This window comes from Scylla paramamosain, chromosome 38, assembly GCF_035594125.1.
Source record: "Scylla paramamosain isolate STU-SP2022 chromosome 38, ASM3559412v1, whole genome shotgun sequence".
NCBI lineage: Eukaryota > Metazoa > Arthropoda > Malacostraca > Decapoda > Portunidae > Scylla > Scylla paramamosain.
This window is the reverse complement of record NC_087188.1, coordinates 6,806,235-6,829,154: the sequence shown is the minus strand read 5'-3', so window position 1 is coordinate 6,829,154 and position 22,920 is coordinate 6,806,235. Positions and strand designations below refer to the sequence as shown.

General features: G+C 41.5%; 3 protein-coding genes across 6 annotated transcripts in view; 1 reads left to right on the top strand and 2 right to left on the bottom strand.

Moving 5' to 3' along the window:
- The first annotated feature begins 14 nt into the window (after positions 1–14).
- Positions 15–13,761, top strand: LOC135091646 (Golgi-associated PDZ and coiled-coil motif-containing protein-like). Of its 4 annotated transcripts, none has more exons than XM_063989447.1 (13): positions 15–254; positions 1,842–1,978; positions 2,123–2,293; positions 3,153–3,328; positions 3,761–3,905; positions 4,284–4,427; positions 4,802–4,927; positions 5,418–5,545; positions 6,097–6,225; positions 6,634–6,842; positions 8,030–8,273; positions 8,631–8,726; positions 9,633–13,761. In XM_063989447.1, the coding sequence occupies exons 1-13, from the start codon at positions 167–169 to the stop codon at positions 9,706–9,708; spliced, it is 1,869 nt and encodes a 622-aa protein (XP_063845517.1). In that variant the 5' UTR covers positions 15–166; the 3' UTR covers positions 9,709–13,761. The 4 variants fall into 4 exon arrangements, with proteins under 4 accessions (XP_063845517.1, XP_063845519.1, XP_063845518.1 ...); XM_063989448.1 differs by having other exon boundaries at positions 18–254; positions 4,287–4,427; XM_063989449.1 differs by lacking the exon at positions 8,631–8,726 and having other exon boundaries at positions 16–254.
- On the bottom strand, positions 13,198–17,141 carry LOC135091649 (protein NATD1-like). Its single transcript, XM_063989459.1, has 3 exons — positions 16,766–17,141; positions 14,867–14,982; positions 13,198–14,550 (listed from the first exon to the last, which is right to left on the bottom strand). Exons 1-3 carry the CDS (start codon positions 16,902–16,904, stop codon positions 14,431–14,433), a joined length of 375 nt encoding a protein of 124 aa, XP_063845529.1. The 5' UTR covers positions 16,905–17,141; the 3' UTR covers positions 13,198–14,430.
- A 1,883-nt stretch (positions 17,142–19,024) lies between these two features.
- Positions 19,025–22,920, bottom strand: part of LOC135091648 (ankyrin repeat domain-containing protein 65-like) — a 15,932-nt gene continuing 12,036 nt past the window's right edge. Inside the window, exon 8 of the mRNA XM_063989458.1 lies at positions 19,025–19,218. Within this exon, the coding sequence (XP_063845528.1) occupies positions 19,033–19,218 (186 nt within the window). The 3' untranslated portion in view covers positions 19,025–19,032. The remainder of the gene's footprint in view (positions 19,219–22,920) is intronic.

Sequence of the window (22,920 nt, the reverse complement as noted above, 5' to 3'; positions counted from 1 at the left end):
ATTTACAAATAAACAACATATATAAATAAAATGGCATGATCATAGCCAATGTATGTACTTTTCAAAGAATTGCTAATAAAAAAGCATTTTTTGGTGGACTGAATAATTTAAATAAAGGCGGCGTCTTGTGATTTGTTTACCCTGGCCAGCTGATTGTCCAGCTGTCATGGCCGCCACACACGTCACCTTCCGCTGGCTCGACATACTAGAGAAGGAATTCGACAAGGCCTTCGTCGATCTTGACATATTGATAGGTAAGACAAGTCCCGGCGTGACAGTGGACATGTCTGACCCATCACTGCCCTGCCCCGCCTAGCAGTGGCCGTGAAGTGACGCCAGTACTGAGAAGCTGGCTTGAAGCTGTCGTAATTTTACACATTGCTCTTTTTTTTAAGTTCCCAGTGGACATATGGACATGAAGGGTCTTTTTACATACTTTATAGCGTACTTTAATGTCTCCTGTCAGTAGACGAATGGTTAATTGTGCTTGAAGGTTGAGTAGAATAGGGAATAGTTGGTTTGTTATGATAGTTACAGGCAGCAGGCGAGGCACGTGTTGGGGGAACCTCGGGTGGGTGCGGGCACAGGTGGGCGTCCTTACTTCATCATGTAGCTTCGTTGCTTCATTACAGCATCGTTACTCATAATAATGTGTCATAATAATGTGCTGTTACTGTGCAGCATCCATGGAAAACGTGATGAATGTCACCATTGCTTCGCTGCTGCATAATTAGGATGTGTAAACTTCTTGTAACCTTGCTCACAAAAGTGGTATTAAATACATTTCAGAACATTTTAATGTGATTTTGCTTTACCAAGGTAATAATGTAAAAAAAAATAATAAAAAAAAATCAGCAGCATTGCTATCAGGCATTTCTAGATGGTGTGCTTCAGTCAGGTCAGAAGTCACTGACTCATTGACATTAATCAGTGCACGGGTTGTTGACAAGTAGCTGAGTAAAACTCCTTGTGAGATCTCAAGTGACAACCACCAACAATATTTCTATTCACCTGGTCCACACAAGCCTCAGCAGGCAGCACCAGCATCAACACTGTGCTGTGCCTTTGAGCCGGACACTGACACCACGTGCCACAATATCCATGTAAACTCAGTGAAATTGCTAACACAGCCCAGGAGTTGACATGCAGATTGTGGTTGTGAAGCAGCCAGATGTGAACATGTGGTTGTCACAACTGGTGGATTCCTGCTGTGGTGCACACCACATGGTGGTGTGTGTACTGGTGCACACCTCTGTTTGATGGGCATTCCAGTGCCCAGCAGGTGTGCAGTACCAACATATGACAAAGCTGAGGAAGCAATTCACTTTTGAAAATGAGTGCTCAGAGCTAAATATAGTGGAAAAATGGGAGTAATGTAGTTAGAAATATACCAGTTACTAAATCCATTGCCATAAAAAGTGACAAGATTGTTGATACATTACTCAAAAATGTAACTGTTATTAACAAAATAATGTTCTAACAGACACGTGTTTTTGTTTTGGTGACTAGACCTAAACATGTCATCATTGGTGACACAGGTTACAGGTCAAGCAATGTATTTCATAGCTTTTGATAATTATGTCATATTCTCTTTGGAGCATCATTAGAAGCTTAGAAATTGATCTGAAAGTGGGATTAATTGGCTAAAAAATGGTTGCAGGATAGTAAATGGTTTATGGTCTTTTGTCCCTATGACACTTCACCTTCTGTCATTTCAGGCAGAAATGTTTTGTGGTGGCATCATATGATTGTTTTTGCAAGCATTTATTAACACTGCACAAAAAAGGAGATGGATACGTGTAATTGAATTTAGGGTCTTCAGTGCTTCTGTCCCTCCACAGGTGAGGTTGACCACTATGATGTAGAGGAGCAGGACTTCCAGAGCCAGGCACGGTCCAGGCTTGAGGCACTCTCATCATGCTTTGCCCAGCTGACACACAAGGCTCAGACCATCTTCCAGGCAAATGCTAAGCTGGAGGTGAGCCACAGAGGCAGCACAGGTCACTTAATGTAGGCTTGTGTTTGTAGCTTCTGAAGATGGTGTGAGTGGAAGTGTTGGAGAGAGAGAGAGAGAGAGAGGAGTGCTTGACCATATTTCCACCCTAATTTGTACTGACACCAGGCAGAGCTGGTCCACCTGCGGCATGAGTGTGCAGAAGGCCGTGCCTTTCGCCAGGTGTGTGAGGCAGAAAACAAAGAGCTGCTGATGAAGCTTCACTCAAGTCAGCTCAAGCTTCACTCTGCTGGCAGCTCCTCCCACATGCAGGACTCCGAGAAGATCAGAGAAAGACTGGTGAGCAGGGAGCTGCTTTTATCCTTGATGTAAAAATAAGAAAAGGAAGTAGATTGGTTAAAAAATATAGGGAACAAATAAGATGTTTGCATTTGTATATTCTGTTTTGACCATTATACAATTGAGTGTGTGTGTTTTATTTTTATCACTGGTTCATGAAAAATTATGATTGTTTACTAGTGGGCATACTCTGCTTTCATCCATCTGTCTGCCACACTGTAGTAACTTTGCTTGTTGTGCTGCATCAACCAGGATAATTTTGTAAGTATTGTTTTCAAGTGTCAGCTGAAGATTAGTGAAACATTTGCAGATAGTCAGAAAATGCTCTTTATGTTCCAATACATTGTATAGTAGTACATGTAACTCTCATTACAGTTCAAATGAAATTGAATTAAGAATATCATGACCATTTTTATCTTCATATATGATATATAAAATGTTATCTTCACCATACATGTATAATTTGTAAGATTGATTGGAAGCACATCTCATGGACTGAGTGAGGCTGCATCCCTTACTCAAGCACAGATCACTTTCTTTCCTCTCACTTAGCACTTTATCTTGCTGGATGGCTCTTGTGCTGCTCTGGCCAGGGTTGTGAGTTCGGTCCTGGCTCATGCTTATTCTTGTACAGACAGGCAGCACTCACTCATAACCCTTGTCAGCAGTGTATGATCATTTAGTTGTAGCCCCATAACTCATTAACTCATCACATTTTATCTCATCTATTAACTTCACCTTACCTTTCTCACCTTATCTCCTTTCCTCACCTCTTCATTATTTCACCCCACCTTCTAACCACACTCCATCCTCTAACCTCACTCCATCCTCTAACCTCACTCCATCCTCTATCCTGAAGGAGAAGGACCTGGAGGAGCAGCGATCAGAGAACCTCAAGATCCACATTGGCACACACGAGGCAAACATCCTGAGGCGAGAGAATGACTCTCTGCGCCGCTTCATCCTCAGCTTGCAGGGGGAGCTGTACGGGGCCAAGCTGGCAGCCAAGTACCTCGACAAGGAGCTGGCTGGCAGGTGAGGGCAGGGCAGGGCTGTGTCTGGTGATTAGTGGGATGACTTGACCTTAAGTTGCCCCGGGTTTTCATTGGTTTTGTCTTCATATTATAGTTTGAATTGTTATAATCTCATTTCAGAATTCAACAAAATTTGGCTGTACACTAGTTTTCATATTATAATCTAAAGCATCACAATCTTTGGGATCCACTGGGATTTAATTGTTGTAGTCTGAAGTGTCACTACCTCAGGTCAGAATACAATAAATTCAGCTGTACACTGTAGTTTTCATATAATATAAAACATCACTGGGTTGAACTGGGCTTTCATTGCAGTTTTCATTGGTATTCATATTGTAGTCTTAAGTATCACTGCCTCACTTCAGGATAGAGAAAGTTAATCATACACCATAATTTGCATATTGTAATCTAAAGCATCACTCCCTCTGTGCAGAATACAACAAATTCAACTACTTGGGAGGGACTTGAGGGGAGAAGAGCATGACAAGCTGTGGCGGCAACTGGAGGCTGAAATTCACCTCCACCGCCATAAGACAGTTGTTCGCGCCTGCAGGAGTCGCCTCACTCACCCCTCACAGGTAGTGCTGAGTCCTTGTGTTGGCTTGAATCATCTGACTCATAACAGTTCAATAATGCATATCACAATTTACCAGTGATGCAACATAATTGTGGAATATAGAGTATTGGAGTAACAGGAAAAATATAGGTGCTGTTCTTGGTTATAACTGAAATGAAAAGAAAGCTATGTAGTATATAAAGAAAGCTATATAGTTTATCTGTGATCCTTATGAATGCATTAGACAAGTGGATGATGAGTGCAACAAAAGCTGTAGAAGACAAAACAAGATGGAGAAGAGTGATCTGCTAAAGCAACTCTTACAGGAACATCCACAAGAGGGAGGAGTTTTTCAACAAGGTTATTAAGGCATTCACTGTTGTACAGTATCACTCCCCAGCAGGTTCCCAGTGTGCCTGAGGAGGAGAGGTGTGGGGTGGCAGTGGCTAATGGCGTCGGCATGTCACAACCCACAAAGCAGCAGCAACGAAGGATTGTCACTCTGCACAAGGCTCCTCATGAGGGCCTGGGAATGTCCATCACTGTGAGTGTCAGGAGCTTCATTACCAACACTCTTTGTCTGTATCTCTTTTTTATGTAAGAAGGGCACTTGTCCAGGGATACAAAAACCTATCAAAAAAGCTCACTGAGGTGCCAGTCCCTAAAGGAAAAGGGGTAAAAGGGGTTATCTAAAACTTGAGATGTGTCTTGTAGCCTCCCTCTTGAAAGAATTTCCCAGCTACCTGTCCATTTCCAAGCCACCATACCACTACTTACCTCATGAGTAACATTCCTTTACTAAGGGTGGGAGGGAGCACAATATCCCAGTTCCCTCTTTGCTCAATTCCCAGCTGCCTGTCTATTTTCAGGCTACCATACCAAAACTTCCTATCTCACAAGTAACCTTCCTTTACTCAGGGTGGGAGGGAGCATGGTGTCCCAGTCCTTATCTCCGTCATCCATCCTGACACCCCTGCCAGCCGCGCAGGTCACCTCTACGTGGGAGACGCAATCCTCTCAGTGAATGAGATATCCCTGAAAGAGGTGCGTTGACTGGCCCTTGTGTGTGCCTGGTGGACATTTGTAAGACTACTCAGTGAATTCTAGTGATGAGGAAATACAGGATGATGTAGAATCTCCATTAGGTGCACCAGTGTCCTTTATTGGTGATGGCAATGCAGTGATATGAGAATTAGGAAGTACTTTAATACTAGTGACATAGATGGCGGTGATCCTAGAATTTAGTGAAGATCTTCTTACATTAATACTGATAATTTTGCAGCGATCCTCATATATAGTGAAGGCTTTAATGCTAATGATATTAATGATGATGATGCAGTAATGAAAAAATTAATGAAGATGTGAATGCTAATATTAATTATGGTAATGATGTATGGGTTAGTAAACAGTTTACAAAGACAGTAGAGTGCAAGAGTAGGCTAGATAAAATATGTTAGAAGTACAACAGCACAAAATCATCACCAGTGGCACAGCACAGATCTGAATTGGCATGGGATGTGTTGCCCCTCGACAGGTGAGCCACAGCGATGCAGTGCGGGTGTTGTCGGAGCAGGAGGGCACCGTGAGGCTGGAGGTGGTGTACGTGTCCCCAGAGGATGAGGATGACGAGGCTTCCCTCATGGACGATCCCTACGGCTTCAAGTGAGGGAGAGAGCTGTGTTGTGTGTCATGTGAGGCATTCCACATTGAAAGATGCACCGAGAGCAGAAGTGTGGTGGCGAAATGCTTTTTTTTTTTTTTTTTGGCATCTTGGTTCAAATGTGTTTTTCATTAGAAGATGCCTTACATGAAAATGGCTTTTACTGAGAGCAGTGATATGGTGGTGCACAGTAAGCTGCAATTATTAAGAGAGAGAGAGAGATTCAATCTTTTGGTAATGTGGAGTTGCTCTAGAAATAGTATTTTCATGCATATCCTTTTATGTAGACTGACAGTCTACTCTCATGCATATAATGTATTTAGTATCTAGTCCTCCAGTCAAAAATAAAAGAAAGGAGAAACTATTTCTGCAAACCAGTTTGACAGTATCTTTTCTTATTCATACTTTCTTACTTTTATCAAGACAGTCTTCTTTCATGTACATGATGCCTTTCACTTGCCTTTCTTTCAAGAAAAGAAAGAAAGCTAGAAAAGTAAGCTCTTGAAGCCATCACCATCACTGGTCACTTAATGAATGTCTTTGGGCCACTCAGGTACAAGATCTTTGATGAGGATGTGGTGAGCCTGACCAGCAGCCAGCTCATGCCCAACGGCCGCCTTTCCCGCGCCTCCGTGGAGAGCATCCGTGGCTCCACTGACAACATGCTCCTCGACTCCCCAAGGTCAGTGAGTGTTGTGTTTGCTGTATTTTTAATCTGTAACAAGACTTGATGAAAGTTGCCAAAGAAATAAAAGATATGGTGAGTGAATCTCAGTATAAGAGTGTTTGATTTAAAAATTTAGAAATTTATGAATTAAGGATTTTATCCAGCATGTGTAGTTGATATAGATTAAGAATTTTTTATTAAACTTTATTTTCAATAGAATATTTGATATGTAAATTGTGATTAACTTGTAGTAGGAACAAAACAAACAAGTATAGAATGGGAGAGTTTAAAAGGAAGAAAAAATTTCACTTGTTGGTGTGTCTTCATATTTCTTTTTGACAATAAGAAGTGCATCAGAAAAATGTGACACAAAGCCAGCCCAGTTGTCCATGTACTTATGGTAACAAGGGTTGTGCTTAACAGGCGGCAGACAGATCTGGCAGGTGGCAGCATTGGGGTACTGGGCGAAGTGGCTGAGGAGGTGCAGGGTGCCCACAGCACCAACGGGGTCACCTCCTCCACCAATGGCATGGATGACCTGATGGCAAGTGGCGGCACGATGGACGACGCAGCATCACACGAGAGCCTGAATGGAGCGGCTGCCCACCTGGTGTTCCACAGTGATGCCACAGGTGAGGGAGGCGGCACTCGCCACACTTCAGTGTGTGAATATAAGATAATGAAGTGGACTTTGATGGTGAGAAATTACAAAATGAAATAGGAGCACCTTATTACTTCAACATTCTGACTCACCATCTTTCCATCTTCTCTCAGTAGTTGAAATATCAAAGTAAAGTGTTTCTTCATTCTCTTGCTTTGCTCTACCAAATTATACTTGATCATGTTTTCTTTCATCTCCCACAAATGAAGATGAGGTACAGTGAGCCCCCAGTTTATTGCGGTTCATTTATCACCGGTTCACCTTTTTGCGGTTCTTCATTGGAACCAAGTTATTTTTACAATGCAGGAAATCCCACTTTATTGCAGAAAATTGTCTATTATGTCTAATAAAATACACACTAAATCGTGGCGTGGGTTGAGGAAATACCCAGACGAGGGTTTAGGTGCACTTGTATATTTGGCAACACAGCCTGCTGATAAGGTGGTGGCCAGATGGAGGCAATGGCATGGTTCACACCAGCCTGTCACCATCAACAGTCAGCTGTTGGCAGGCGGAGTGGCCACCAGCTGATGCTGGTTGGTTGGCTGTGCAAGCAGTAATTTTCATTGCCACTCTCACATTGTTTGTAGGTTGGTGTACTCGAGTTGGTAGTAGTTTGGCATGTTTGTGTAAGTGCTGTACACTGCTGCTACTGTTGGCTGGTGGTTGGGTTGGATGATCGTGCAAAAGTAGGTTTTGTCACCAGTCAACGTTGTGTATGGGTTGTTATCCTTGTGGTGGTGGTTTGGTGTGTTATGTAAGTGTTGTACAAACATTCTGCTTATCGTTGGGTCAGTGTTGGTGGTTGGTGTGTTGTGCACATGGTGCAGGTTCCTAATTTGCCGAGTTGGCGGTTACTCACCATTAGTGTCACAAGGAGGCAAATGTTTCAATTAGCAGCTTTTTTATTTTTTATTTATTTATTTTTTTTTTTTACCACAGTCAATATATTACGGATTTTAGTATTTTGCAGGTGCCTTTGGAGCATAACCCCACACTGAACTGGGGATTTACTGTATTTGTTAAACACAAGTGTCCTCTCCATGTCACAGTGAATGCTGTAAAGAAAGAGACAAGAAAATTAAAAGTAGGTACTAAGATACAGCCCAGAGTGTATGTAATCTTTATCTACAACAGAAGGATTTAAATGAATTACAGTTAGTGAGGATGAAGGTGTGTGCGTCACAGGGGACCAGCTGCCACCCACTGCTGTCACAGACTCCACCACCACCACCACTACCACTGCTGTGGGGGTCGCATCCTTCCCTGTTGCGAAGGGTGAGGGTGACGAGATCAAGGAGGAGCAGCCAGGGACGAAGGACCAACTGATTCTGAAGCCACAGGACCTTGCAGACCTCAGCTTTAAGGATACACAGGACTCCATTACAGAATCCTCACTCAGGTATCCCTTCCTTGTGGCATTTGAATGAAGACTGTTTTTGTGTTCAGTTTTTGCATAGATGCTTGTCAAACTTGATGAGGTAAGGTAAGGTGTGATTTTGTTTTGAATCCATCTGCTGCTGTTGCCTCACATCTGCTTTGTCATATGAGAGATTGTGATGGTTTTACTTAACAAGGGATGATCACGACTTTCTGCCTAACTGCTTATTCTCAGTTGAACAACTAACCAGTTAAGCATTGCATTTTATTCAGATTTGTAGATTTTTGAGTTTGCTTTGCATTTCCCATAAGACGTTTTTTACATATATTCTCAGCATTGTCCAAAGTTTACTCATCAGCCAATTCTTCCACACTGCAGTTCCCCCTCAATGGAAGAAAATGAGGAGGCACTCCCGACAGGCTGCATCTCTCCACTAGAAGATCTTGAACAGAAACTCAGTCTAAATTTTACCATGTAAGAAACTCATATTTATTGAGAAGCAAGGATAAAATCAAATTCAGACATTTATCTGGAAACTTTTCTGAAAGGGAACTTAGTTTTGTAGGATTGTAAGAAACTGTCTCTGTGTCCTTCACTGGCAGCAGTTCTTTGCATGGAGTGTTGCAGTGTTTTGTTTGAGTTGCTTGATATTTTGCTCTTGTTTTTTCTCTCTCTCTCTCTCTCTCTCTCTCTCTCTCTCTCTCTCTCTCTCTCTCTCTCTCTCTCTCTCTCTCTCTCTCTCTCTCTCTCTCTCTCTCTCTCTCTCTCTCTCTCTCTCTCTCTCTCTCCCCTGTGTATACCTAATTAAGTTATCCCTGGCATGATCATGTTTTAAAGATGTTTAATATCTCTATTTTTGGGGTTTGTTTAAAGGGAATTCGTACTGATTTCTTCCTTCAGCTTATTATGTTTACTCTTACAATGATGTGCTGTTTGACCCTCTCTTGTCCAGGAGTGCAGGACTGGCACTAAAACTGTCAGATGAATAACATAAGACTTTGATACATGCATGTCCAGCTGTGAGGTGTGTGTGTGTGTGTGTGTGTGTGTGTGTGTGTGTGTGTGTTGTTGGAATATGCCAACTTCCTTTTATGTTGTTGTGTTGTTCACTTAGGTGACATAGAGAAATGTTGAATTCTTCCAGTGCATGCATAGAGATTGCCAGCCATGAGTCTTGCTAAAAGTACATTGCATTGTTCTCCAAAACTCTGCACACTGAAGTCACCTTCCTTGTAGAATTCAGCTTGTCTCTGAATCTGGCAGGAGAGGGTCACTGTATCCTGATAATTAGTTTAAGTTTCCATATTTTTATTATTTTATGTTTTTTACTTTTCATTTTAAGTTTAATTTTGTTTGGTTTCTTTTCTGTTTTGTTTTTAGTGAAGAAGGATCCCAAGCAGAGGAAATACCTGAAACAACACAGAGCAGAACGCCAGTGTTCAATGGGAGCTATTGATGGTACCCAATGTTGTCCCTTCCACAGGCGCCAGCGCACACTTAGCTTAGTACCTGCACTGTAGTGCTTGTGAGGAGACAACATAGCACTCCATAGTAAGTAAGCTGTGTGGTGAGCCAAAAGTTTTATCTTCACCCTGAGGTTTGCTAAAGATAGGATGACTCTTGGCTCATATTTGTCCTTGAAATGTAACGTTTTCTGGGATAAGGGCAAGATGAATTTTGTTCCTTGTATCTGTTGAGAGAAATGTAAGATTGGAGTAAGTCTCCAATTTGTCAGTAAAATATAAGGTTCTCTGGGCAAAAAATAGGATGAATGTTGTTTGTTGTATGTGTAAGTTAGATAGATACCAGCACAATATGGATCACAGAATCAGATCAAAGCTCATAAAATTAGATACAAGATCCATCAAATCTACAGGGATGAAGATATTCCTTTTACTGTACAAAACTGGGTCCAGTTCTTACCTTTTCCAGTGAGGCACACAGGGCTTATTTTGTAGACTCTGTCTGCCTGTTTGGTGGTGTTTGTGTTGTGGGGTGCCCTAGGTGGGTGTGGGCTGGGCAAGATGTGGTGCATAGCCAAGATATTTCTCCTCTTCATGAAATGTAAACATAAGGACTGAGTGACTGTGTATGCTAAAGAAAGAGAGAGTGAGAGAGAAATTATTTTCTTCACATTCAATGTATTTTCACTGGTGTGAGTAGAATATATGACAACTCTGTAATGACGGAGCTAAGAGCGGGAATTACTGTTTCCGTCATTTTATTGCAAACAGCAAAATGAGTATGTATTTCTATCCCTCTGACTGTAAGAGTTTATTTGCTTAGCTGTTGTTGCTTCAGATCTTTTGTCATGTCATAGATCTTTGCTTATCATTCCTATAAGGTCTGTGGTGATATGAACAAACATGTGAATAGTGATGTTTGAAAGGCCTTGCTATCAGCCGTGCTATTTGTGTCATCACAGAATCATTATATTTAGCATACTTTGCATCTCTTTCAATGGAACGGAGAATGAAGATGGCCATATACAACATTGTTCATTATGAGACGTGCTAACATAATCTTTACTTAAGTATGTATATCTGAATGGTTTATACAATTGTGTGTGTATCCTGACACTACCATCTCTTGGTGACAATGTTTCCAGTGGTCTAATCAAATACACAGGTGGATAGCATCTGGAAATAAGTACAAGGTATATTCTTTCACTGGTTCATAAGTCCATATAAGGTGTCAGGCTGGAACAAAGACATTTATTTGCACTAATGCATTGTATTGGCTCATAAGAGGCATTTTAACCATAAATATCTTCAGTCTTGGATCATGGTCTTGGAAACTAATTAAAAGGGAATTTGATCCTTGGTGTGAAGTCCTTAATTTATTGGGTGTGGAATCTGGTGCTTATTGAAGGCTATTTGTTGCGTTACCTGCTGTGTTTAATACTAAGCAGTACCATTTGTTTACCTGCTGCTTGTCAGGCATGACCTTGCTGTTGTGGTGTTGCATGTCGCTTCACATGAGTGCTGGTGTTTGTTACTTCACCATCGCTTCAAGTTTTGGTGCACCTGTTGGACTTCTGATTACTGCTGTCATGAATTTGTCAACCTCATTACCATAGTTTGTCCAGATGAAACAGGTGAATGAGCTCTTATTCCTTCTTTTTTTATGTATTTGTTTTGTGCTATCTCTTTCCTTTCAGTCTCTCCCATTTGGCAACTAGATAACTAACCATTTCCATTATTTTCTCTTTATCTCTTGTTTTTGTTCTGAATATCACCAGTTAATTGGATTATGAGTTCTGCCTCTTTCCTTCTTGTGATCTTGATTGGATGATACCTGTTTTTTGTATATGTCTCTCTGGCATGTCACTTACTTCATGAGTGCAACAGAGGAGGTGGCCACAGCAGCAGAACCTCCACCTCTCCCATTCCAAATCCCCATTCTGTGCTGGTTCAGTCCCTTAACCCTTTTACAGCTGTGGTCGTCCTTTGTTATCATTCAAAGCATTATGAAAACTAGAGAATAGGAGGCTAACTTTGTCTTTTCTAGGCTACAGAACTACTTCAGAGACTGTAGTACAAAATAAGTGTCAAAAATGTTGTAAGTGATGATGAGAAAAATGTGTAGCAGTGAAAGGGTTAATTAAGCTAAATGACTGACTAATTAAGTATATCAACTCCTCTCTTGAATTTGTGATGCATGCCTTGGGTTTGTGAATGACAAAACTGCTTCATTCCCCTACAATGCTACTGCTGTTGACTATTTTTGAGGAATACACATGTAATAGGGAGCACAGTGGTTCAGGCAGTAATGTGTGTAACCAAATGTAACAGTCCAGGGTTCAAACTGCAGCTTACAGTTAAGATTTTTCTGGGGTGCCTTGCTACTCCTAGGTTCACCCTGTCACTAGTGGGTACTGGTCAGCAGTGACTGGGGATGTTAAAGACAGCAGAGAAAGAAACTGGCCACTCTACTCTGTGTTAAGTGGCAGGACCAGCCCATCACCTGTGCTCCATGAGTGTTGCATGCTTTTACATTAACTTAACACGTGTGTCTGATTGGTGGCTGTTGTGTGGAAGGGGGCAGGGCTTACATGTCAAGTTAATCTGAATGAACTATGTGTAATCAAGAATCCATGGTGCTGGCAACAAGGGCCAATCATTGCCTTCGTTGGTTCCTTTATTTCACTGCGGCGTGCAGTCGACGGTGGCAGCGAATGAAGATTACTCTCACTATGTAGATAAATATATTTTTGGCAGTATGGAAGATTTATCCCTAAGACCAAGTCTCATGATAACAACGAAGGCTGAAAGAGTTGGAGGTGCAAAGACTACACTGGTGTCATATTAGTGTTGGTGTGCTGGGATGACAACCCACAGGTGCATTTTGACAAGTTATTTATTATTCCAGGAGAGAATTAGGATATTAATAATAGTGTTTGTTGATTTATACTTAATTACCTATTTATGTTTTATATTTATATATTACTCGGTATTTGCGGAAATGTGTCTTCAGGCATAATTACAACTTATCAAAATATGTGTTCAGGCAAATTTACATTTGTCTGAAGTGCATTTATGTTTTACAAGAGTACTGTTCAGCTTAAAGCTTCAGTGAATAGTAATCAGCAGCTTTGTTGTGTAGTTATTCAAGTATTTGTGATCAATTGTACCCTTACATTATCGGCACAATGTTACTTCACATGAAGTGTGGGGAAGCAGGACTCATGGGGCATCACTATTGTGAAATTTTGCAGTCATGTCTCATTCCATTGGTTTTCATACGAGGTGTGGATGTGACACTTAGATCAGCTTTGTAGCATACATGATAATAAGGTTTCCCTATTAAGTCACAAGGATTGCTATAAATGTCTACTTTAATGCTTTTTAAGCTTCCTTTAAGGATGATAAAAATATGCTCACTTTTTTCCTGCCCATACATCTCATTCTTGTGCACTTCATTCTTCTCATTTTTCATCAACATCCTCTCATTGTGTGTGTGTGTGTGTGTGTGTGTATGTGTGTGTGTGTGTGTGTGTGTGTGTGTGTGTGTGTGTGTGTGTGTGTGTGTGTGTGTGTGTGTGTGTGTGTGAGACCTCATCATTTAAATGTGAGGCTCTCGTGACTGGACCATCATAAGATTTGTATTGAAAATTATAATCAGCATTTTTTGTTGATTTGAGTGGTCTGTGATTCCTGCTTCACTATGCCTCATGTAAAACTAAATTTTTGGTGACTGCACAAATTTAAGTTTCAGATTATTGTAAAATTTGTCACTGCTTGTGCAAATTCAGTTATCAGTGTTACTGTCTTTTAATAAAGGAAGTGGTAGGAGGTACAACTTTACTTATTGTTGACATGATTTGGAATATAAAAAAGTTATATTAGTACAGTATTATTTGATTTATGACATTTGGTTAAGGTTCAGCTTTGTGTTGTTAATGCATATTGTTGGTAAAATATCTAGACAGACATTAGAATATATATATTGTGGATTGTGGAAGCCAAAGAAAAGATGACTGCATTTATCATAAATATTTTGACCTGTTTTTGCCTGTTTAATTTCCTAGTCTTTTACCTTCTGAACAGGATAGGGAGTCAGGCAACCGTGGGAAACACCCTGAGTGTTTTACACACACCACATAGAGCATGTTCATACAGAAGAGGCATTTAGCAGGCATGACAATATTCACAGGTAAGCTAACCAGACATTACAGCACATGTTTCTTATAAATATGTCTTTCCTTGTTAGAGGAATAGGGAGTTGTCTTGGCATATCAGGAAAAGCTCAGGAAGTACTGTACAGTAATGCATAATTAGGACAGCTTTTTACCTAGTACTTTTCTTCCTTATTTAGTTTCTGTCAGACAGCTGTTTCTAAGTACTGTAGCCAGGAGACTGCAGCACAAGAGTCCTTTATTCCTGTTCTTGTCTTCCCTTCATGCTCTAATCGCCTTCCTCCTCTCAGCCCTTCTCTTGAATACTCAAGTGCTCTGAACTCCTATTGTATATTAACATTTCAGTTACCAAACAAGTCAGTCATTATGAATTTATTTTCCTTCATAAGAGGTAGATGATAACTAATTAACTAACATGAATACTATTAATGTTATAATAAATTATGTCTGTTTCACTAATACTTTATTTAGCATTATCTGCAGTTCCTAAAACCAATATCACAATTACTGTTTTCCATTTGCACTAAATAGGGACCTTTGCTAAGACTGAATGATCTTCTCTGTGTACTGAGGTAGAGGGTTATCCTGGTAATACTTCTTGAGGTACCAGCAAGTTAGCTTCATCTGTTGATCTCTACTGATAAAATATTCAAACACCTCCTGAAAGAAATGGTTAGCTTAGTAGATCTTTCATAAGTGTTGCATATGAAGAAAATGATAAAAAAAACTGTTAAGTATTGTCAAAGTGTTATATGACTCAATATCAGTGAGAATTGGTTGTCCTTTCACTTGTAGGCTTAAATATTTGTGAATGTGATCATGAATATGAATGTATCAACTACCCTCCTGTGTGGGGGAGATGTCAGCCTGGTATGATATACCTATAATGTTAAGTGACTTCATAATAGGGAGTGTATTATCTTACATCTTCTCGTAACCTGGCATCACTTAAAACTATGAAGCAAGTCATGTGTACCTTAGCAAGGACCTTGGCTATTCCCTGTCCCCTGAACACCTCAGGGACAACCGTGTGCTGCAGGTCAACTGCCTTTGTCTTCGGATTCAGTATGTCGTACTGCAAATATGCTTTGTCTGGAAAATTTGAAATGTGGCATTAGTGACTTGTGGGATCATGCATGAATCTTCTATTCTGATTTACTATTACATTTCTCCTTTCATTTTCTTACTGCATTCATGAGAGGCAGGGCAAGTGCTGGAGGAAGTAAAGGGACAAGGGATGTGTAAACTTATTTTTCCATAAGACTCAATTATCAGGATTTGACACAGCTAATAATTATAACAGAGCCCACTAGGAAAGGTTCTTGAGATTCACAAGCCAGGCATAGCTTTTCTTTGTAAAATGAATGAGTTAGGTTGATGAAATGTACAGAAACATAAGTCATAGGTACTATACATTCTGGTGATGTAGTGGTTAACATGCACAGTTCATGGCCAAGAAGCTCTTAAGTTTATAGTGACAGGATAGCCAAGACTGACTGAAATCCACTCAGACCATGGTGGTCATCTTGGTGTGGCCAGTAAAGATGTTAGATTATCATTTTAGATCAATTTCTTACAGTTTCCATGTTGCTGCAAGGCAGGGCATTACACAAGTCCACAAGTAAGTGGGGTTTGTTTACATTCCAGCCTTTGTTCACCTAGCAGATGTAATGACGGCAGAAAAAGACTAATTAAAATTTACAGATCTGGGTGGTCACCTTCATAATAATAATAATGATCACCTTCATAACAATAATAATGATGTGTTGGACTTGCATCAACCTTGAATACTGTACCAGGGATTCTTTCCCTGATGACAGCTTCTCATGGTCAATTTATTTTCCCTTCAGATCAACTTCTCAATGTTTCCATAATTCACCAAAGAGGGCATGACACAGGCTATGTAGGTGTAGGGTGTAAGCCAAGCAGCTATGACACTGCAGCCCAGCAAGCCTGTCAAGGTGTTCTCAGCTTGTTTGGCAAGGTATACCACATGGCTTATCTGCATCGGGTTCATAAACTGATAAAAAATTCAGTAAGAAAAATACAGGCTTTTTTTTAGAAGCATCTGATTGAATAGATTTATTTATTTATTTTACAATAATGGTCAAAAGTAGATTAACCAGCAGCACTCATTTCTACTGTGTTCAGTATATTGCTCAGTCTTAATACCTGATCTGCTGAATCTCCTTACAAATCTTGAAAATTGATACATTTTCATATCAGAGGACTTGTGATTTACAGCAAGCTCTAAACACGATATAGTTAACAGTATGACATCATGACAGACATTTGACAGTGACTGAATAAGTCTCTTTCACAATTAAATTTATGGACAATTTTTTGTGGTTACAACATTAGCATAGTTTTGGGGATTCAAACACTCTTTGGCTTTACAGTTTTTACTAATCAAAGTTAAGGGTTGGAATAACTACATTATTGTTTTCATCAATCAGCAGTCCAGTGACAGACAAAATCTATTGTATGACCATCATGGGAATTTGTATAGTTCTCCTGAAATGTTTGTAACTCTACATAAATCTTTCATAATAAAAACACAATCAAGATAATATTAAAACAACATGAGCGTTTTCATCCGAGACCTATGAGGTTTAGATTCATTCAGTTTTTTTTAATTTCACTAGTGACCCCCTTCACTGTGTTGACCACAACTTGAAAAAGCATCACATTTTACCGAGAAATGTTGTCTATAAAATACGTAGGGTAAGATTGTTTCCATACCCTCCCATGAACATTACTGAGATACCTAAATATGCATGACACTGAATACCAACGCCAAGAAATGAGTCGAATAATCATTCGATAGGCGATGGACCTGATAACTGGTGTCGGTAATGGTACATGAGATACGCACCTTCCCCAAGCTTGATGTAAAATTCCATGTTCTCCTCATCGTGGACAACCTGCTTGTTCTGTGCCGCTGTCTTCGACATGGCTCTTGTCAGGACATTGAGGGCAGGTCCCTGCTTGCCCCTCGCCGCCCTAGGCAACATGCTAATGATGACGATGACTTGAACCACCGGGCTTGCTTGGTTCACTGGCTTGTCTTCATTTCACTCCCCTATCCTCTATACGTTCCTCGCGTACTTAGGTAATGCACTTCATGTACATTCCTTTTTATCTGTTGCTCAATCAGATAGCATCGGTCCACAAATCTCTGAGATTAACGGGAAACGTAAACAGTATCAGGGAAATCAAACTTATGATGTGATTTTGAGCTACGTTTCAGTATCTATAATGCCTAAAGTAATTTTGAGCTATCTCTTGTTAATTATTATCCAGTCATCTTCTGTTATCTCCTCATATCTCTCATACTAGCAGGAAACCCAAAATCTACTAGTAATAACAGCTGAATTACCTATTTCAATGGTGTAAAAAAAAATAATATATAAATATGTGAAGACAAAGAAAACCTGTCACTTCCATTAAGTAAGGGAGGGGAGATTGGTATGATGAAATTTTCCCCCGTAATATCAGATACGTGATGACAACTGAGAAAAAAACCGGTCCATTAACGAGAGAAAAGGCAACATGTGTCTCAAAATAATGTTCAACATGTCTGCCTGCCTTGCCTTTCCCTAGTCAGTTTCCTTTCCCGTTATACCGTACCCAAGTGAGTGATCTTTACCGCTCCTGCCTTCCAGAACTGAGCGAAAGGTTACGTTGCATTTAGTCCAACCCTCTCGCGCAAAAATTTCTTGGCACTTGGCACCTTGGCACTCCTGACTACTATTTTCGCTATATTTTCCTTGTTTCATTTGCATTTTCCCTGTAGTTTTTCCTCTATTCATCACCTGAGGTTCTGGAGGGGAAGGGAGGGGAGGAGGAGGAGGAGGAGGAGGAGGATGGCGAGTGACACAGCAGAAGGAGGATAGGGAGAAGATGTGGAGGTGGTGGAAGTGGCAGGTGGAGAAGATGGAGGCAGTGGCGGCCGTGGCAAGACAGGTCGTCGGGAGCGTACGCGAAGCAGAGGGTCACAGAGGACTTCCCTGAAAACCCTTTGTTCACTGTTTCCTGTGGTGTTCGATTTCCCCTCGCGCGGTTACGGCAGATTACCTTTCCTGCCGTACCCTTTTTCCACCTGTCAGCTGCAATACAGATAACACAGAAAGAACACACACATCAGGACAAAAGAAAATTAATCTTTTTTATACCTTTTGTTTTTATTTACAAACATACAGGAAAAGAATACACTCATCAAGATAATTATGAAAACTAATACTTTTCGTACTGATTTTTACGTACAAATACAAATTTCTACAGAAGGAAATACGCCCGTAGATTTATTAAATATTCCAGATTATACTAGTTTTTTTTTTATTAGATGTCTATTATGAAACTGAATAATATTAGAGTAATCCAGTGGTCAGAGAGAGAATAATTAACATGAGAATCCTGTTTACCACCTTTCCTAATATATCCCAGTGGCAATGAACACGATATGAAAGAACAATAATGCATGATAAACATATGGAAGCGAGTAAGAGATTAGTCTCATAACATCTACAAGATTATTTTACAAGTCGTCCTGCCCCTCTCCTAGCGTTAAATGCAGCAACGAACAAATAAAAGCTAATGAAAAAGGTACAAAATAACGAAACCAGAACTGAAGACAAAAGCATATTGAACATAATAAGCCAGAAATAACAATGAGAAACGACAAAACCGGCACGTCCCTCACCATCATCCCTCTCTCCTCGCCTCTTCTCGCTTGTGCATTGCAACAAAATGATCAAAGCTACAAAATAACGAAAGATGAACGAAGCATCATAAAAAAAAGAGACATCACAACGAGAAACGACAAAACCAGCACACCCCTTATCACCCTCTCCCCCTTGCTTCGCCTCGCTTATGCACTGCCACGCAATAATGAAAATTGTACTAGAGAAGAAAAATATATTGAGTGAAAAGAGAAACAGGCAAAATAACAAACGAGAAACAATAAAACTAGCCTTTCTCGCACCTCCGTCCCTCCCCACCTTCCCTCTCTCACTCTCTCACTCCCTCCCAGTCTGCTTCGCCTCTCTAATGCATAACGGGTCGCGAACAACATTATGCCGCTCTGTTGTAGAGTGCGGAGAGTCGTGCTGCGAGGGGGACTGGCAACACCTCTGCTATCCCTCATGAGCGCGTCTCCTCGTCAACCAGGTGTGTTAGGGCCTCCAGCTCACCCATCGCCGGCTTGTCCTGGTCCCGCGGTGTAGCTGTATCCAGGGAGTGGCCCGTTAGGAGTGCTAGATGGGTGGGCGTGTAACCGCGGCCATTTGCTAGATGCGGATCGGCCCCCGCGGCTACCAACTGCCTCGCCTTTATCGACACAAAGATGATGGTTTCTGTTAGGTTCATTGGTTATTCTTGTTCTTTGAGTATTGACAGTATGGATTCTAATGATTGTTGGTTAGTTTTAGCATGTTTTATTTGTAGCTTCTTTTTATGCATTTTGAGTTTGGACTGTTAGTGGATACATAGCCTTTTCTTGCCCTCCGGGTGCTGATAGTGTTGAGTTAGTGTTCTTTCTTGTTTTACTGATTAGTTTTCAGTATGATCGACGTTATAAGGGTGATTTTGAAATTATAATGTCCGTTTATTTGGTGATAATTTATTCTTGTATTCCGTGTATTGTAGTGTAAGTTATCAGTATCATTATTATTATTTTTTTCGTTAGTGAGCTCATGTGTTTTTATTTTATTTAGTTATTTATTTCTCGTGCGTCCATGTTTTGTGGCGTGTTTTCCAGTTTCCTGTCAGCTCGCCTCCATCCCTCCGTCCCTCCTTTTTCCCCTCACCTGCATTGTTCCTTGTTGCACCTGCGTCACTCCGTCCTGCGCAGGCTTCTCTCTCTCTCTCTCTCTCTCTCTCTCTCTCTCTCTCTCTCTCTCTCTCTCTCTCTCTCTCTCTCTCTCTCTCTCACCCTTTCTTCGTTACATAACCTGCCTTTCTCAACCCCAACCCCCGTTCTCTCTGTCTCTCTGTAAGGCGAAATCATGTCTGTATTTACATATCCTCTCCTCATGTAACCTGATTTTTATGTATTTCTGTTTCTCCTCATATCTGTTGCATTCTCTCTCTCTCTCTCTCTCTCTCTCTCTCTCTCTCTCTCTCTCTCTCTCTCTCTCTCTCTCTCTCTCTCTCTCTCTCTCTCTCTCTCACCGGCATACGCTGACCGCAACCCATCCTTCTCTCCCTTTCCCCTCACCTCCCCGGGCTACGCTCAAAGCTGATCAACCGAACTACCCTCCGCTTCTCTAGTGTCGCTCTCCCTCGCGCCCTCCCACTCTCACGCTCTGCAAGCACCACCCCCACCTCCCCCTGCAGTCCAGCAGGCAGCTTAAATGTGGTCTTGAACTTGATCTTCGAGCGGCAATAGGCGCCCGCATTCCGCCATGGCCGCCTGGGTCACCCACGCGCATGTACCGGCTGCCCCCAGTCATGACTCGCCGCCGAAATTGATCGGCAAACACAAAGGAGGGAGGAGGGAGGTCTAGCGCGCAGACACGGCAAGGGGGCGACGTCTGGGAGGGAAAGTAGGGCAGGTGCGTGTCTGAACACACACACACACTCACTCACACACACACTCAGCGACCCGCCTGCAGCCTCCCTCCCATCCACCCTCAGTCCCTCCTTCCTTCATCTCCCGCCTTGGTTTTCTCCCTCCCTCCCTCCTTGCTTCCCTCTCTCAGCCCCCCTCACCCCTGGAGCAAGGACCTCTGGCAACCGGCCGCGCTTTGGCCAAGACTCGCACGCCGATACTCGCGCCCTGCCACCACCTGCAGACATGTATTGCACCTTCCATGCACACAAAGGAGGCCGGCGTTGTCCTACATACGCCAAAACTCTTGCAGGGGAAGGAAGTAATGATTAAAAATGCACGAGGGGAGGCAGGCCGAGGCGGGAGGGAGTCTGAGGCGCGGCGAGACAGACGGGGGCGAGGTGGTTGGGATCTTAAAGCTGAGGTCTCCCTGGGTCACGTTGCCGAGCAAGACGGCTGACCTTGAGGCGCGGTGACTGGGGTCATGAAGGAGAAGGCGGAGGAGGCGCTGACGGCGACACCGGCGTATTTATTGGGTTACCAAGATTTTTTGTGTTTGTTTATTTTCTTCCCCGACCTTCCTCCATTCATAAGATGAGATAAAGGTCACAGGTGTCATTTTTTTCTCCCAACACTCCGTAAGAGTGACGTGTGTTTGGTTATGTAATCTTCCTCCTTTGTTTTCATTCTTACGTACATCTTTTTCATGCCGTTCGTGTGGCAAGGTGTGGTGGCGCTTTGTTTGTTCCTCTCCTTGTCCAGGACGATTATTGATGTATTTCTATTACGTGTCTTAATTAACTTGTCTTTTTCTGTAGATTATCTGATTCTTTGCTTGCTTCCTGTCCTCCATTCATTTCGTCACTTCATATTCATCATTGCACACACCGTCGTGCTTTCGAGCCGTGCCGGCGTTCAATACACTCCCTTATATTCCAGTATCGCAGTCTCGTAGGGAATTTAATACTTCCAATAGAGAGAGAGAGAGAGAGAGAGAGAGAGAGAGAGAGAGAGAGAGAGAGAGAGAGAGAGAGAGAGAGAGAGAGAGAGAGAGAAAAGAACTATAATAACTTTAGCTATAAACCGTTTACGGGACAGTGAACACGCTCGTAAATACAAAATTAGTCAAGGAACATTATAACAATTTGATACCGCGGCCATCAAATCTATAAAAAGAAGGTTAATCAGCTATAAAGTTCACCCTCCCTCCATCTTTATAATACAGAAGGAGTTATTTCAAGATTTATGGCCGACATTTTGAAAGATGAACCACATAAACGGATGGGGAGATCTGTTTTGATAATTATAATATTCAATTCTTCCTCACTCCCTCGTGTCTATTATTGATCATTATCTGTCGGCATTCTTTCCATTTTCTTTCTCTCTGCTTCTGTACTTCATGTTACTATTATTATTTTTCAACTTAAGACACAAGTTCCTTTAATTATTTCATATTCGTTTCCTCCTCCTGTTCTTTTTTTTTTTTTTTATGCGGGAATCCTAATTCTATTTTAAACCTGTTCTTACTTTCTCTCCGTGTCATTATATTCTTGTTCTTGTTCTTCCTTCTCTTTTTGTTTTTGTTCCTCTCCTTCCTTTTCTTTTAATTCTTCTTCTCCTTTTTCTCTTTTTCTTCTAATTCTTCTTCCCCTTCTTTTGTTTTTTCTTCTTTTTCTGTAAGTTCCGTTTCCTCTCTCTTCTTTTTCTTTATTTGTGAAGGTAAGTTCTTTTAGTCACTATGCATTTCTTTGCTCCTCCTGTCGTCGTGTTATTTATAAATTAGTTATTCCTTTTTTCCTCTTCTTTGTCTCTTTGTATACTGTGTCATTATTTATTAATTATCTCCCTCTTGTCATCTCTCTCCTATCTCTAGTGCCTCTCTCTTTCTATCTCTCCCTCTTTTCCTCTCCTCTTCCTTCTCTCCCTCACGCCTTTCTCATATTTACCTTCCCTCCCTCCTTCCTCACTCAACTGTCCTCCCTCCCTACCCTCCATTCCTCTCTTAACCCTTTCTTTTTTCCCCACCTCCCTCCTTTCTTTCTCTTACTTTCCCTCCCTCCCTCCCTCCCTCTCCCCCTTTCCATCCATCCATCCCTTACCCTTCCCTTTATTCTCTCCCTCCCTCCTCCCCTTACCCTTTCTTCTTCCCTCTCTCCCTCTCTCCCTCCTTCCTTCCTTTTACATTATGAGATGCCCCTCCAACACTCCACAGATCTGCTCTTCCAACACTCTCCTCTCCTCCTCCTCCTCCTCCTCCTCCTCCTCCTCTACATTAATAAAGGGTTACCTGGAGTCATCCTTAAGTATGTTTACGTGGGAAAAATTAACTGGTTCTATTTCCCTTCTTGTTCTTCTTTTTTGTTCTTCTTGTTCTTCGTGTTTCCTTACTTTTCTTCTTTTTTCTTCTTGTTCTTGTTCTTGTTCTTGTTGTTGCTGTTCTTCTTCTTTTATTCTTGTTCTTATTCTTCTTTTCCCCCGTC